Source organism: Colias eurytheme, chromosome 2 (genome assembly GCF_061535395.1).
Source record: "Colias eurytheme isolate Ceu_HAF_F1 chromosome 2, ilColEury1 Martin Lab GWU primary, whole genome shotgun sequence".
In the NCBI taxonomy this organism is placed as follows: Eukaryota; Metazoa; Arthropoda; class Insecta; order Lepidoptera; family Pieridae; genus Colias; species Colias eurytheme.
In genome coordinates this window covers 12,271,055-12,286,849 of record NC_142981.1, presented here as the reverse complement: position 1 = coordinate 12,286,849, position 15,795 = coordinate 12,271,055, and the positions used below count along the sequence as shown (strand labels likewise).

General features: G+C 33.3%; 1 protein-coding gene across 4 annotated transcripts in view; it reads right to left on the bottom strand.

Moving 5' to 3' along the window:
• The window catches only part of NFAT (nuclear factor of activated T cells 3), a 118,423-nt gene that overhangs the window by 61,047 nt on the left and 41,581 nt on the right, over positions 1-15,795 (bottom strand). Inside the window, exon 1 of one of the 4 annotated variants that reach the window (XM_090116438.1) lies at positions 3,557-3,652. The exons of the other annotated variants lie outside the window; for them this stretch is intronic. Coding sequence (XP_089972564.1) covers positions 3,557-3,611 — 55 coding nt within the window. The 5' untranslated portion in view covers positions 3,612-3,652. Of the gene's footprint in view, positions 1-3,556; positions 3,653-15,795 lie in introns of those variants that run through there. 4 annotated transcript variants of the gene reach the window in all.

Genomic DNA, 15,795 nt, shown 5'->3' with positions numbered 1-15,795 from the left:
CATAAAAACAATTGAAGCGTGTACGTTGTAATTTGATATACAGATAGATTATAGCCTGGAATATTACATGTCGGTTTTTACATTTTACCACGCGAGCATAACCGTCCCTCATCAAATATCAAGACAAGATATAATATGTATTTCTTAATATGTACAGTTTCAACTTCATTAGGTACCACCCCGCGCCGCAACTTGAAATTTTTTAACAAATATTATTCTATCAAGCCCAAACAAAACAAACGAACGAATTATGTGCACACTAATTTTATGCGCGTGCTTTGATTTATGATTGGGTATATATATTCATATGGGCGTATTTAATTTTTATTTTATAAGTACCAAAATCTCATTAATTAATGGCCTAAGTTTAAGAGTATGTAGGTAGCGCTTTATAAAATAAGATCTTATCGATTATATTCGCTGCCTAGCAACCGTAGCTTTCAACGTCTACTACTATTAAGTACTACATATTATAATACTAGAGGTTCGCCCCGGCTTCGCCCGTGGTACATATTTCGCAATAAAAGGTAGCCTATGTCCTTTCTCGGGTATCAAAATATCTCCATACCAAATTTCATGCAAATTGGTTCAGTAGTTAAGGCGTGATTGAGTAACAGACAGACAGACAGAGTTACTTTCGCATTTATAATATTAGTATGGATTAAATAAATATTCCCGGTTGTTTTCATAATCACTTCATAGCATAGTATAAAACAAAGTCGCTTTCTCTGTCCCTATGTCCCTTTGTATGCTTAAATCTTTAAAACTACGCAACGGATTTTGATGCGGTTTTTTTAATAGATAAAGTGATTCACGAGGAAGGTTTGAGTACATAATTTATTATGTTTTAGACAAAGCGGGCGAAGCCGCGGGCGAAAATCTAGTATCATATATATGAAGACCTGATAACTTACTTAACTAATTTTGTCCTATGAAAACTGATAAACAAACTCTACATATGAATACGTTTTCTTCCAAAAAACATGAAAATTAGAAAACAGTATTTTCTTTATAAATTTTAATGGGTAATGGGTAATTACTTAATTTATTTGCACAAACATACGAAAACTCTCTTTCCAAAATTCAAACAATATATTGTATGAAATTACTTTATGTTGAACATTTTCCTTCAGGGTCCACAAAACACCGTAAACACGCAATACAATATATGAAATATTTAACAAAACATCTCGAACATTCTTCGGTGTACAAAGACTTATAAATTAACGGCTATAATCGGATTTCTTCCCACCTTTGAAACGGGAATTATATTGTTTACAAAATACGTTATGTTTATAAAATTATATTAATTTATATAATGAACTAATTGGAGTAAATAGCTTCGTTTCTAGATGATTACTTTTATAAAGGTAATTACAGAAGTAAACATTTCATACAGACATATTTTGTGTAGGTACTGTTTTTACACAAATTATATAATTCTCAGAAGTTAAATCGTTTACATCAATCTCTAACATTAAAGAGTTATTAAGCTTAAGATGTAATTTCACTTATTTCGATGACATTTTAATTATTTTGAAATAACAAAATTGCGTATGGTACCTATTTAGTATTTAACAACGAAAAAAACGTCTTGCAATAAAAAAAATATGTCTGATGGATCTATCTAAAGGCAAAAGATTAAAAATTACGCGTTAATAAATGACTTTAAAGTTAAGTATATTTTCCTGTGCGCACTAATAAACGCAACCACTACCGCCAGCCAGACAGCCCGGACTCTTACCGAAATAGCAAGAGAAACTAAAATGACTTTTTTTAAAACGTTGCTAGCTCCCGTACCATATACTTATAATTAATATCATAAAGTTTGTTTGAACGCGCTAATCTAAGGAACTGCTGGTCCGATTTGAAAAATCTTTCGGTGTTAGATAGCCCATTTATCGACGAAGGCTATAATCATCACGCTAAAACCAACAGGAGCGGAGCAATGCGGGGAAAGCCGCGGGGCACAACTAGTTAACTATATAGTTAGTAAAGTATAAACCATCACTTAACAAGGAAAGCATTCCTATACATAACTGTTCACTTGAAGTATGAAATAAGATATAGGAATTGGAAGTCCTTGACCTTGAATAAGGGATGGTGAAGTTCTACCGCAAACCTTTTCAGTATGGAGCCTTAAGGGTGTAACTTGATAGAGGTACCTAATTGAAGTTGGAACCATCGTCTTACTTATATATTTTACTAGCGGTCCGCCCCGGCTTCGCCCGTGGTACATGTTTACGTTTTCTCTACATAAGAACCATCCTCGTACTTCAAGGAATATAATAAAAAAAGAATTATCGAAATCGGTTCAGCCGTTCTCGAGTTATGCGCTTACCAACACATTTTGCGATTCATTTTACGTATATATAAGATATATTTAACTAAACTAAGACCCGAGCAGAAATTATGTTGGTTAATTATAATTTTTCTGTATTTTGATGATGTCAAAATCAAAAGTGCTTCCAAACGAAGTCTAGTTAATAGTAGGTAATAAATGTTTGAATGTGATAATACTCCTCGATTGTGTTATAGCAATTGTTATTACTCGTATTTGTAAGTGCTATTTTAGTAATTGATATTTAAAAGTGGAGTGAAAACACAAACATATTAAATATGCTAACTGCTATGATAAAAAAGGCAGGTGCAAGTATTGTTTACACTTGTTTGTTTATAAAGGGCAACATTCATTCAAGCACGCTTCTTATAGAACATACCTACATATCCTTTCATTTTGTTTTTTTATGAACACCAATATGCCAGCTACCACGAAAGCAGTTTCTGTAGAGACAAACCGACAAATTGTTGAAGTGAAACTTCTTTAGGCGCGTTGATACAAAAATTTCAAGTTCGCGTCATGGCAATACCGTCACGTCATGGAGTAAGGCGACGATTTTGGTATCTTTGAATCTTGACAAGTATCACTTCCGACACGTATGCCAAGCACACACACGCTCTTTTTTTAGCTGTAAGTATTAGTCATCAAGGGTCTTGGGTTAAGGACTTCCCCAAGTCTTAATTGTTACGTTTAAAACAAGAAGCCCGTCATAATAACAACATAAATAGCAATTAAGAAATAAACTTTATACACCCACGTGAAATGAAAACCTTTAGAAGTTTTCTTAACTTTTACAACACAATTACTTTATAAGAAAGTTATGTTTATTACACCATTTGTAACTCAAGAACAGCGGAACCGATTTTTATGGTCTTTAATTTCATCGTTGGGAAAAACAGAATAACTAACAAGATGTCATAAATATGTAAAGAACATTTTATGTACAAAATCCATAGGATAGTTCGGTTTAGCTAGAAGGCGTCTTTCTATGTACAAGTTAATATCTTTACTAAGTGGTACCTATATGAGAACCAATTAAAGCACTGGATTAACTAGCTATTTACTTATTTAGTAATCAGTAGATAGAAACCTCCAAACATTGCCAAAGACTAAAAAAAGCGTTTCAATCCAATTGAAGCTAGAACAGAAAACCAAGGAATCACTTACAAATCTAAAACCATACGTCGTTAATCATTGCCAAGTAAAGTCACATACCAGTTTTGTATCTGTGTGAGTATCCGTTACATGCACTAACACACACGTGCACCATCGACCGCTGTCGGACGCGTACTGAGTCAAAACATAGTATTTATGTAATTACCTATAATTACATATAGTTAACCGCAAACACGTTGGCTATGACGTCACTGTGCCAGACAACCTTTGGAAATGCATCGCGATTTATTGAGCCTTTCGCAGGAGTTACAGTTTAACGTAGAGCCAGAAGGTAGAATTGAATTTTGTTCATAATATATTCAAATTGTACGATAATAATTTAGGTATGTACTTGTTTTTAATGCTTCAATTGTACAGAATATAAAATTAATTATAAATGGCCTTAATTGAAAGCAGAAAGCAGTAATTGCTTCTAGAAAAGGATGGTGCGGTGCAGCCGTGCCGCTTTTTTGCTCGACTTGGCGGACTAAAGAATTCACTAAAAACCACAACTAGATTATAAAACAATTTGTCAAAACGTAATCGTCCTTCTAGTCCAGTAAAAATTGTAAACTTTTTTATTTTTCAAACAATATAGTTAATTAGTTACATAAGGGCTGTGAATGATCAGTTTAAAAAAATCAAATGTACAAAACCATGATGTCTGAAGCCATCAGTCATCAAAACTAGATCAATCTTATAGTCAAAACAATGACCTTAACTATAGACGTTTTTTAAGTAGTTTCTTACTGACTTTAAAATGTAAGAGAAATAATGATTGCCTCTATAATATGTATTCTCAATTATCACTAAATGAGTGACTGTGAATTAATCATAAAATAAAAATAAAACAACCGAACTTCCTATTAACTTAAAAGATATTATGCTATTCATCATAAAATTCTATTGAACTTAAAAAAATAAACCATCTGGCAGCCCTAGCGACCGAGAAGCCTGCTGTGTCTCCAACAATTTATCTCAATTAGTTGGCAACACTTTTATTAAACTCTTATTTGGCATTACAACTCGTGGAGCACCGTGTTTAATATAAAGCTGTGGCTTTTTCATAGCAATTTTTACCAATAATTGAAATTGAAATTAAAATTAAATTATGATAGCCACAAAGCTAAAAGTATAGTATAGTTAGTACAGTTACTTAATATTACTTTTAAGACATATATAGGTTGAAAACTAATTTAAAAAGTATTAAATTAATAAAAACTTGCATAAGCATTTAATAGAGCACCAAAATGTAACAACAGTAATATACGATCTCAATCTGATCTCAATAAAAACAAATCAAACTACACAGATTAAAAATACAAGAACCCAAGATCCCACACCCCACAAGGGGACAGACAAAGAACTAAACAACGATTGTTCAACCTTCGCCGTGCCCAAGATCGTTGAAAGAAATGGGATTACGGAAAACCTCATCCCTCAAGGGACGGTTTTATTTCAAAGTTTACTTTACGAATGCCATTCAATTGGTAGTGTTTCTAATTTTACAACTTATTCAGTTTTGCGATAACGTTGTTAAAGTGAAGTGAGACCTTAACTTTAATTTTCAAAATAAAACTATGTCGTCCTCTATGAAGTTAAATTCCTCGGCATTTTGTAACCTCGCAGTACGGTAATTCAAGTTACACATACAACAATTATCATATTTTAACAATTTACACACCCTAAAAAGCAAACAAAACCTGCCTCATTAACTCCATCTATTGATGACGAATGAAAATAAATAAATAAATGAATGCATCATATTACTTTTTGAGTTAATCCCCAGACAAAGAGTTACTAAACAAAACATTGAACATGGCTTACCCATAACACAAACATCTTACCCTCACTAGACCATTGATAAATCGCTATCTAAAATCAACATAACTGCGTGTCGTATAAAACAAACAAACAAACATAATGTTAATTAATTTACGCGATATCTCTTGGACTTTGTGTGCCCTAATCGCGGAGGTCATTAGTAAGCCACTTAATTACTAGATGATGCGGTTTACTTAAATACTTCTTTTACGTATTATAAACTCGAAAATTTAATCAACTAGACATCTTTTAGACGCACTTTTGTCTTTAGAAGTTACCACCAGGGGCCGTATTGTGACCACTTATTTCCAGACAGATTACGCCGTGAATTGCACTGACTGGCAAATTCATATTATGATCGCAAATACGGCCCCAGATCGGAAAGCCTTTTATATTTTGCTAAAAACACTCTAGAAGTACGTTGTAAATGATATCAATTTTAATTTTTTTTCTCTGACAAATATGACCCTAAAAACTGCCTGATGTACATAGTTGTGAAGAAGTGGCATTCCGTTTCCGGCGTACCACTGGTTCAGAAAACTTTATAATATTATGATTCGCTAGAATTACTAGTTTGAATGATATCAATACCTAATCATGACCTTAATAAACTACCATGACATTACGGGGTTTATCTTCCATGTAGGTAGGCTCTCTGAACTAAATAATTTATTATTTTATTTATTTTATTTATTACATTTATTTCAAGTGGCATACAATAAATTGAACAGACCCATATTAAAACTATAGGTTAAAAATCTGCATTTTTTTATCGTGTCCTATACTTTCAGTATAGTTTTGATTTATAAAATTTCTCGATTAATCTCGAACGTGGGCTAGAAGAAAGAACATTATAAAATTAGTAATTATTATTAAAATATGTTGGTAGTGTATTTACGTAATGACAGAGCAGACACTTTTCAGTACTCACTCCAAACGGATATCAAATATTTTACCTGAAACAAAATCATATCAATTAGTTAGATAAATTTAAAATATATTTAAAAAATGTGGACTTTGTACTAGAAATATAAAACTCTTAAAACATAGAAACATAGATTCCTTTGTAAATAGGTATTAGAAATTCATAATATTTAATCTATAACTTTTTTCAGCCCCCGGAATCACAGACACAATAGAAAATCTATTGTGTCGTGGCCCGATCGGGGCGCTCGGTGGTCAATGGGTTCAGGCGTGGCGCCCACACTACCAAATGCATCAACAATAACAAACAGACCATAAAAATACCTTTTTTAGATATTGTACATCTTCTTATACATACTTCTATACTTAATATTATAAAGCTGAAGAGTTTGTTTGTTTGCACACGCTAGTCTCAGGAACTGGTTCGATTTGAAAAATTATTTCGGTGTTAGATAGCCCATTTATCGAGGAAGGCTATAGCCGCTATATATTGTAATACTGTGGCTATATCATCACGCCAAGACCAACAGGAGCGGAGAAATGCGGATAAAACCACGAGGTACAGCTAGTTTATAATATCAGTGATAAATTGTCACAGACCAAAGCCACTGCAACTGACGCAACGGATACGACCAGATGCGCACGCGCTTATTTGCGCTAAAGCCGCTTTCTCACTGGCGTGTCGCCAATATTAAGATTTTTTGTAGTTTATTTATTTGTATTGAGTTCTACCGAGATAGTTACGGAAATTAAAGAAAAAATATTTGTAAAAGGAAAATTATACAGGGGCAAAATATGAATCTCTTTAGGTGAATGTGTACGGACTTTATATAAAAGAAATTAATAAATTACAATCTTATTTGCTTATAGCTCTATGTAAAATATAAATATGTAGGTACATATATGCTTATAGTGTAGTCAAAAAGCATGATTTTACAAAAATCGACCTATAAGCATGATTTTACAAAAAATCAAGAAATACAGTTTACACATTCTTCCATCGTATAGGTACTTATTCATACTTACATTGCTTATTTTTATCTCACCTATTTATACCTATGTATAAACTCGTTCCTAAGATTAACACAGTCAAACAAAAACAAATGATATCTACGAACTTTCTACGCATTCCGTGTTTTATCGTGAGAGCAAATAGTTATTTTGCAATAAACAATAAAAAATAGAAACTATTTGTTTTGCCAACACAAGGTCATTGCACTGGGGGCACGCCGCACGACCTGTGGCGTAATTTATTTATTACCTATTATGTTATATTGTTTTGTTTTTAATTTTTATTAACAGTTTCATTTTCCGGGTGAATGCTTTACTTATTTTGTCTCATAAGCGGACCGTTGAAGTGGCTTTACTCTCGCCTTACAGAAATCAAATGATTTTTCGAAATTGCCTAAGTACATTTTTTTCTGTTTGAAGCACGAGTTTTTAAGTTGGATTAAATTTATACATATAAGTTCTTTATATAATACTCATGTACACTTATTATGTTGAGGATCATTAAAACTTAAAAGTTTGATTATTTTCGGTAAAACCATTTCGTTTGACGTAGACGAGTTCGTTCGGTAACTAACACTGTGGTCTGTGACACGATTATTTTATGTAGGTACATAATAAATAATAGATTGTACATACACCTTCATGTTTAATGAAAAAACATTTATTGGATCTACAAATTCATCTAACATCCATATAAGAGCCACTCTGTAGCCATTCTCATGATTCTAGTAATATCCCCTTTGGTCTGGACATAAAAACTATTTCCGCTATAGTATTGTACATAAAACCATATACGATTATCGACTTATTCATAAATTATACATAATAATATGTTCATTTCTAAGCAATGTATCCGTGAATGAATTTTAATAAAATATGTAAATCATGTTGCAATTTTAAAAATCTCAAGTAGACCTGAATTTTTGAACGATGATTAAATAATATATCTAACAAATAACCGCGTAGCATTTGAAATATCGCGATTATATCTTAATTCCGTAAAATATTGATAAATTATGTGTTTCACACACAGGTTTCACACATTGAGTTTATTAGTATCGAAGGTCAGTTGTTTTTAAAATTGCCGATTAATATTTTCGTAAAGACTGACCTGTCAAAATTAATGGTAAATTAATTCGCGCTAAAAGACGCGGCCACAGAATATAAATTGAATATAATCTGTAACAGAATTATTTATAGCCTGTGCTCGTTGCGTAACGTCAAGTAGCTGGCCCAAGGATTGTTGGTTTTGCGATAAGATACAATTAACTAGAAGATATCGTTGCATTCTCTGTATATTTGCTATATTAACTAATTGATAAAACCTCGCAAATTATTATGGGTTGCTTCGTGTGACTTTTTTGTTGTGGAATAATATTATGTTATGTGTGATGTAAAATAGTTAATCTAATTTAAATGACATTGTAAAAGATAAATGAGATTTTATAAGTGACGTTTGTATTACAGACTATCAAGGTACCTAGATAATTATTAATGTAAGAAAATAGCGAAAAGAGAAGTTACTGAGTTTGGAAAATCTTGAGGCATTTTCCAAATTCTTTTTATAGAATCTATACCTACTAATATTATAAAGCTGAAGAGTTTGTTTGTTTGTTTGAACGCGCTATTCTCGGGAACTACTGGTCCGATTTGAAAAATTCTTTCGGCTCATTTATCGAGGAAGGCTATAGGCTATATACAATCACGCTACGATCAACAGGAGAGGAGCCACGGGGGTGAAACCGCGCGGAGCGGCTAGTTGTCTAATAAAGTTGGAAGGTACCGTGCCTACCTTCATGAAAATATAAAATGTATAATGAATATTATGTAGTAAGAAATAATAGAGTAAAATTGTATTTGTTTACGATACGTTGCAGATACGATATAAATATTTATAGGCTATTTTACATATTTTAATATATTACAGACCAAAGCTTATTATATTATTCATTATAATCCATAATTAAACATTTAATTAATTTCTTTAGGTAGGATTACAATCTTTCATAATCAATTTTTTTTTACCACCGAAATTTGAGATTCACAACCACAAGAAAGCAATTTTCTATATTCTATAATCTATACCATAGTTGAAGTTCATAGTAGATTCGCAAGAAAAACCACAAACATTAAGTATAGTTAATTACATACTATAGTATCTACCAATAGTCCAGTCTGTGGGGAAATGTAAAAGCCTCTGCTCTACAAAAGGTGGCGTAGAAAATGTTTTGAAACAATATTGTTTAGGTATGAAAGGTTAATAAAAATCCAAGTTTTCGACCTTGACGGACCCAGGCGCTAGCCGCCATCTTGAATTAAAGGTGCTAAAATTAGGTATATTTTAAATAACTTCTCAATTGTTTACTAAATCACAAAAGTGTCTATGAGGGGTTCAAAGAAGACAAAATTACCTACATTTTTTTCATACATGATTATTCTGTAAGTCTTAAAGGTAAAAAGTTACAAGCGACGGAAATAATAATATTTACAGAAATCATATAATTTTAATTTTGTTTAAAAATTGTGCAGCAATCTTTTTTCATTCTTTTTGATGGTCCGGGCTGGTTCATGGTGGCTTCTTCATTATCGTCGCTGAAATTTTCTGTTTCATTGTCTGTATTTTTAGTTTCCAACCATGAAATTTCGTCGATTAAATTTACTTTTTATTGATAACTTTATGAATCGTTCATATCGGATATCTTCTAAGGATTCCTTATCCATGTCCCCTCCGTAAAAAGTTACTAGAAAGCGTGCTCCAGCGTCTTCGATTTCTTCTGGTCATGATGACGAAATTTCATGGTTGGAAACTAAAAATACAGACAATGAAACAGAAAATTTCAGCGACGATAATGAAGAAGCCACCATTAACCAGCCCGGGCCATCAAAGAGAATTAAAAAATGATAGCTGTACAATTTTTAAACAAAATTAAAATTATATGATTCCTGTAAATATTATTATTACCGTCGCTTGTAACTTTTTACCTTTAAGACTTACAGAATAATCATGTATGCAAAAAATGTAGGTAATTTTGTCTTCTTTGAACCCCTCATAGACACTTTTGTGATTTAGTAAACAATTGAGAAGTTATTTAAAATATACCTAATTTTAGCACCTTTAATTCAAGATGGCGGCTAGCGCCTGGGTCCGTCAAGGTCGAAAACTTGGATTTTTATTAACCTTTCATACCTAAACAATATCGTTTCAAAACATTTTCTACGCCACCTTTTGTAGAGCATAAATACCTACAGACTGGATTACAAAAGTACATACAAGAATCAGTCACTCATGTTTACTCACGATAAAAACCCGCCAAACATTATAACAGCAAGTGATATAATGTTATCGTTCTTATCTTAGTGATAGTGTATTGTACTACTTGTTAGTGATAAAACCAGAGCTACATCATGTTAGACACGCCTTTCTTACCTAACCTCACTTTTTGTCTGGCCTTCATTGTAAGGTTAATTGCTCTCAATATAAATATCACTATGCAATATTTTAACTAGTTAGTGTTATAAAGTAGCCTATTTAAATACTTTTAAAACTGTAATAGAAAGAAGAAGGAATGGAGCGTAAAAGTTGCATCTAAAACTCACACAAACTTTCAAAAACTATAAAAGGTGTCAGCACTACAATATAGATAAAGAAATCTCTTAGACAATTAAGACCTTAATCTTCTTATATATAAAAATGAATCGCAAAATGTGTTGGTAAGCGCATAACTCGAGAACGGCTGAACCGATTTCGATAATTCTTTTTTTATTATATTCCTTGAAGTACGAGGATGGTTTTTATGTAGAGAAAACGTAAATATGTACCACGGGCGAAGCCGGGGCGGACCGCTAGTGTTTAATATAATTAAATAATTTGCATTGAACATTTGATACGTCTATTTTTTTTAAACGTGCATAGATTACGTAAAATGCCGAGTCGGTTCCGTGTGAAAAGACGCATGAACACTAATTTTATTAATGAATATTTATCTTCTCCATTTGCATTTAACACGCTTTAGCATTTGAAACGCATCTCGAAAACAATTTGAGCTCGGAAACGGCGGCCATTAAATAAATCCCCCATTCACGATTTTAGTTGTTGATTATGAAATGTCTTAAATATTAAAATTTCTATATGTTACTGACCTGACCAACGAGGAAAATATGTATAGGTATTTTAAATATGTTGTCTAGGACGCAGAGAGAACCGGTTTTAAATACGCAATTTTTTCCCCATTACACCTACAACCTTCGCGGCACGAAGTCTTAAGTTTTTGCTACGGTTTTTACGCAATATTTTTTTATAAAGTATGCATAATACCTACACATTATCACTTATAAAATGTATAGTTTCAGATATACCCATGGTCAAATTGTTATCTGTTATTTTTAATTGAATTTATAAATAGATACAATATTTTTTTTATGTAGGTCGTATCGCACACGGCGCAAGTTCGTGTGGCACTTGGCAGCTTTATCACTAAATTACTTTTAGTCGAGCATATATTATGTATTTTAATGTAACATACATATTTTTAATTCAGTATTATTTTTTGCTAATGAGAGACCCAATTTCAATTTGAATATTTATTTAATATTGTGTTTTATATTATCATTATTTCATATCGGAAAGTATTCAGTTTTCCTTTTTAATTAATTTAAAAGAATTTGAATTTTAAAAGAATCAGTAAACTGTTATTGCGTATACTGTATTAGATAGGTCTGAGAATTGGTCGTTAATCTAAAATAATTTTTATAACTTATGTTTACTAATATTGTAAAGCTGAAGAATTTGTTTGTTTGTTTGAACGCGCTAATCTCAGGAACTACTGGTCCGATTACAAATTCTTTCGGTGTTAGATAGCTCATTCATCGAGGAAAGCTATATATCTAAGGCTATATATCGCTAAGACCAACGGGAGCGGAGCAATGCGGGTGAAACCGCGCGGCACAGCTAGTTACAAATATGGGCTTTTGTAGGTATATATAGTAATGAAAAGTTATTTTGGAAATATTCAGTAGACCGTATTTTATAAACCAATAAAAAAATATATTAATATTTTTTATGAAACAAACAACAAACCTCGACCTACGACAATCTAATCTTAAATTAAACTTGTTTTTTAAAACTGCTTTATATCAATACATTACCTTCTTGCTGATAATTATTAAGCTTGTTTTTTTTTTTAATATCCGTTTCTGTTTAGAAACAAGAACCATTAACCATGAACTAGCTGAGAAGTGAGAACCATTAATGATTTTCTCCAAATAAAAAAAATCGAATTGGCTCATCAATTTGTGAGCAACACGAATAACACCAACAGATAATTAAACTCTTACAGCCGTACAAATAAACGAGTTATAACATTTTATGATAAGAATAAACTAAGAATAAGTAAAAATCATACAAATAAACTCGTAATAAATGAAACCTATTATAACGTCGTAATAAGTATTCATACTAATGCTATTCCGTCGTTATTCCGGCTACCACCCTAGTATAAGTCTGACATAACCGAGTTGTAACATATCTTTTGGTACATTGTGCTGTGTTTTACAAGTTTTAGAAGCAATTTTCAATCTGAATTTGAGATAATATAATGAGAGTAATACGAGAAGTAGAAAAAGTTGAGCAAATTAATAATTTCATTACGTACCTATTGAAATAAAAAATTTTGTATGAAATGTCAAAATAAACGAAATTATGAAAAACCCTTTTGATATTTATAATGATTTATTTATTTACGACATGCGCCAAACCATACATACATAAAACTTATTTCTAAACTTATCACAATAATATAAACTTTCGTTGAAAATATAAATCTTCTAAGCCTGGAGTTGTATGTTTTGAGTAGGGTTGTAACGGAACTCCGCCTCCGCCTCCGTTACTGCGGAACTTCCGCAAAAAATTTAACCTCCGCCTCCGCATCCGCCTCCGCAAAATTTATGCGGAGTCATATCGGAAGTTCATTTACGATCAAAAACAACGCGCAAGGAGCGACGTTAGGCGACACGGCCGCGTGTTTTCAAGTGAAATGGTCGAGACTCGAGAGTTTGCTTAAGCCGCCTCCCACCACCCGCTTGGCCGTGTTCCCACACGGCCAAGCGGGTGGTGGGAGTGTGAATCATATTATAACATTAAATATAAAGTTTTTGCTCCCATAGTTCGCATTTACTTATCGGCGCCTCCAAGTTCAGTGCCAAGCGAACAGTTATTTAGTGCTGCTGGTTTAATTTACGAACCCTTGAGAAACCGCTTAGAAGGCGAAAAAGCCGCAAAGCTTTTGTTCGTAAAATATAATTTGCCTCTTGTCAATTTTGATTGCTAAGATGAATCATGAACATGTATGTAAGGTATAATTGTACACATTATATACAGGGTGTCCCAGCAACGGTATACTAAGCCCCAAGGAGGTTATAGTTTTGCATACGCTGAGTACGTAAAAAATACTTATTAAATTCCAGACGAATTTTTTTGACAAATAGACGAATTCTCAAAACTCTATGTGTATACCCATAACAAGCAACCTGTAGTAGCGGTAGGTATATGCCGGTTGCGCGAAGCTAGAGACGAAAACTTGGATTTTAAGGAAAAATTAAGCAAAAAATTTTTGGCGTAATTTTGCTGTTTAAGTATTTTTTACGTGATCAGTGTATGCAAAACTACAAATCCCTTCGCGCTTAGTATACCATTAGTGGGACACCCTGTATACTATAAATACATGTTGCTGACTCTATTAATCATAAATTTATTTATATTTTCCCAACAAATTTCACCTCCGCCTCCGCCTCCGTTAACCTCCGCATCCGCGGAGGCGAACTTCTTCACCTCCGCATCCGCCTCCGCCTCCGCTAAGTAGGCCTCCGTTACAACCCTAGTTTTGAGTAGGGTTGTAACGGAGGCCTACTTAGCGGAGGCGGAGGCGGATGCGGAGGTGAAGAAGTTCGCCTCCGCGGATGCGGAGGTTAACGGAGGCGGAGGCGGAGGTGAAATTTGTTGGGAAAATATAAATAAATTTATGATTAATAGAGTCAGCAACATGTATTTATAGTATACAGGGTGTCCCACTAATGGTATACTAAGCGCGAAGGGATTTGTAGTTTTGCATACACTGATCACGTAAAAAATACTTAAACAGCAAAATTACGCCAAAAATTTTTTGCTTAATTTTTCCTTAAAATCCAAGTTTTCGTCTCTAGCTTCGCGCAACCGGCATATACCTACCGCTACTACAGGTTGCTTGTTATGGGTATACACATAGAGTTTTGAGAATTCGTCTATTTGTCAAAAAAATTCGTCTGGAATTTAATAAGTATTTTTTACGTACTCAGCGTATGCAAAACTATAACCTCCTTGGGGCTTAGTATACCGTTGCTGGGACACCCTGTATATAATGTGTACAATTATACCTTACATACATGTTCATGATTCATCTTAGCAATCAAAATTGACAAGAGGCAAATTATATTTTACGAACAAAAGCTTTGCGGCTTTTTCGCCTTCTAAGCGGTTTCTCAAGGGTTCGTAAATTAAACCAGCAGCACTAAATAACTGTTCGCTTGGCACTGAACTTGGAGGCGCCGATAAGTAAATGCGAACTATGGGAGCAAAAACTTTATATTTAATGTTATAATATGATTCACACTCCCACCACCCGCTTGGCCGTGTGGGAACACGGCCAAGCGGGTGGTGGGAGGCGGCTTAAGCAAACTCTCGAGTCTCGACCATTTCACTTGAAAACACGCGGCCGTGTCGCCTAACGTCGCTCCTTGCGCGTTGTTTTTGATCGTAAATGAACTTCCGATATGACTCCGCATAAATTTTGCGGAGGCGGATGCGGAGGCGGAGGTTAAATTTTTTGCGGAAGTTCCGCAGTAACGGAGGCGGAGGCGGAGTTCCGTTACAACCCTAGTTTTGAGTACCAGTTATTTGGCAACTCTCTATCTCAAGGTGGGTTTATCTTCTGTTCTCCAGATATTAGATAGCGTTCTCTTTCATTTGCTTGCATACTTAATGATATATTTAAATGTTTTCCAATAAATATTTAAAAAATAAATAAACAGAACATCGTATGATGAAACTTCAGAACAAATTCGACGAAATCAAACGAGCGTCAAAATGACAGCACCAAGGCATAACCGTAGACAATTTCAATGCTTTTCATAATTTTATGAATGAATTGCTACGTTGCCGCTTCGCGCTTATTGCATAGCGTGAGCATAGTTACATCGACGTTATTCCAAATTTATTTGTAAGAAATTATGACATCCTTATTCTTTATTTATTCTTATCATATCTATTCATTGCATAAGGTTTGAATACGCAAGTTTTTATTTGTACGGCTGTTAGGTTATTAACCATTTTTTTGCGTCTTAGATTAAAATCAATACATTTAAAGAAAAGAATCCATTTTTAAGAAGAAAATACACCTAAAAAACTAATTACTTGTCAAAAATATTGTATTTTCTTTCTTTCTTTCTATTACTATATTTACTGCAGTGAGCTTTGAATGTGAATACATAGAATAAAGTTAATTCTTGCA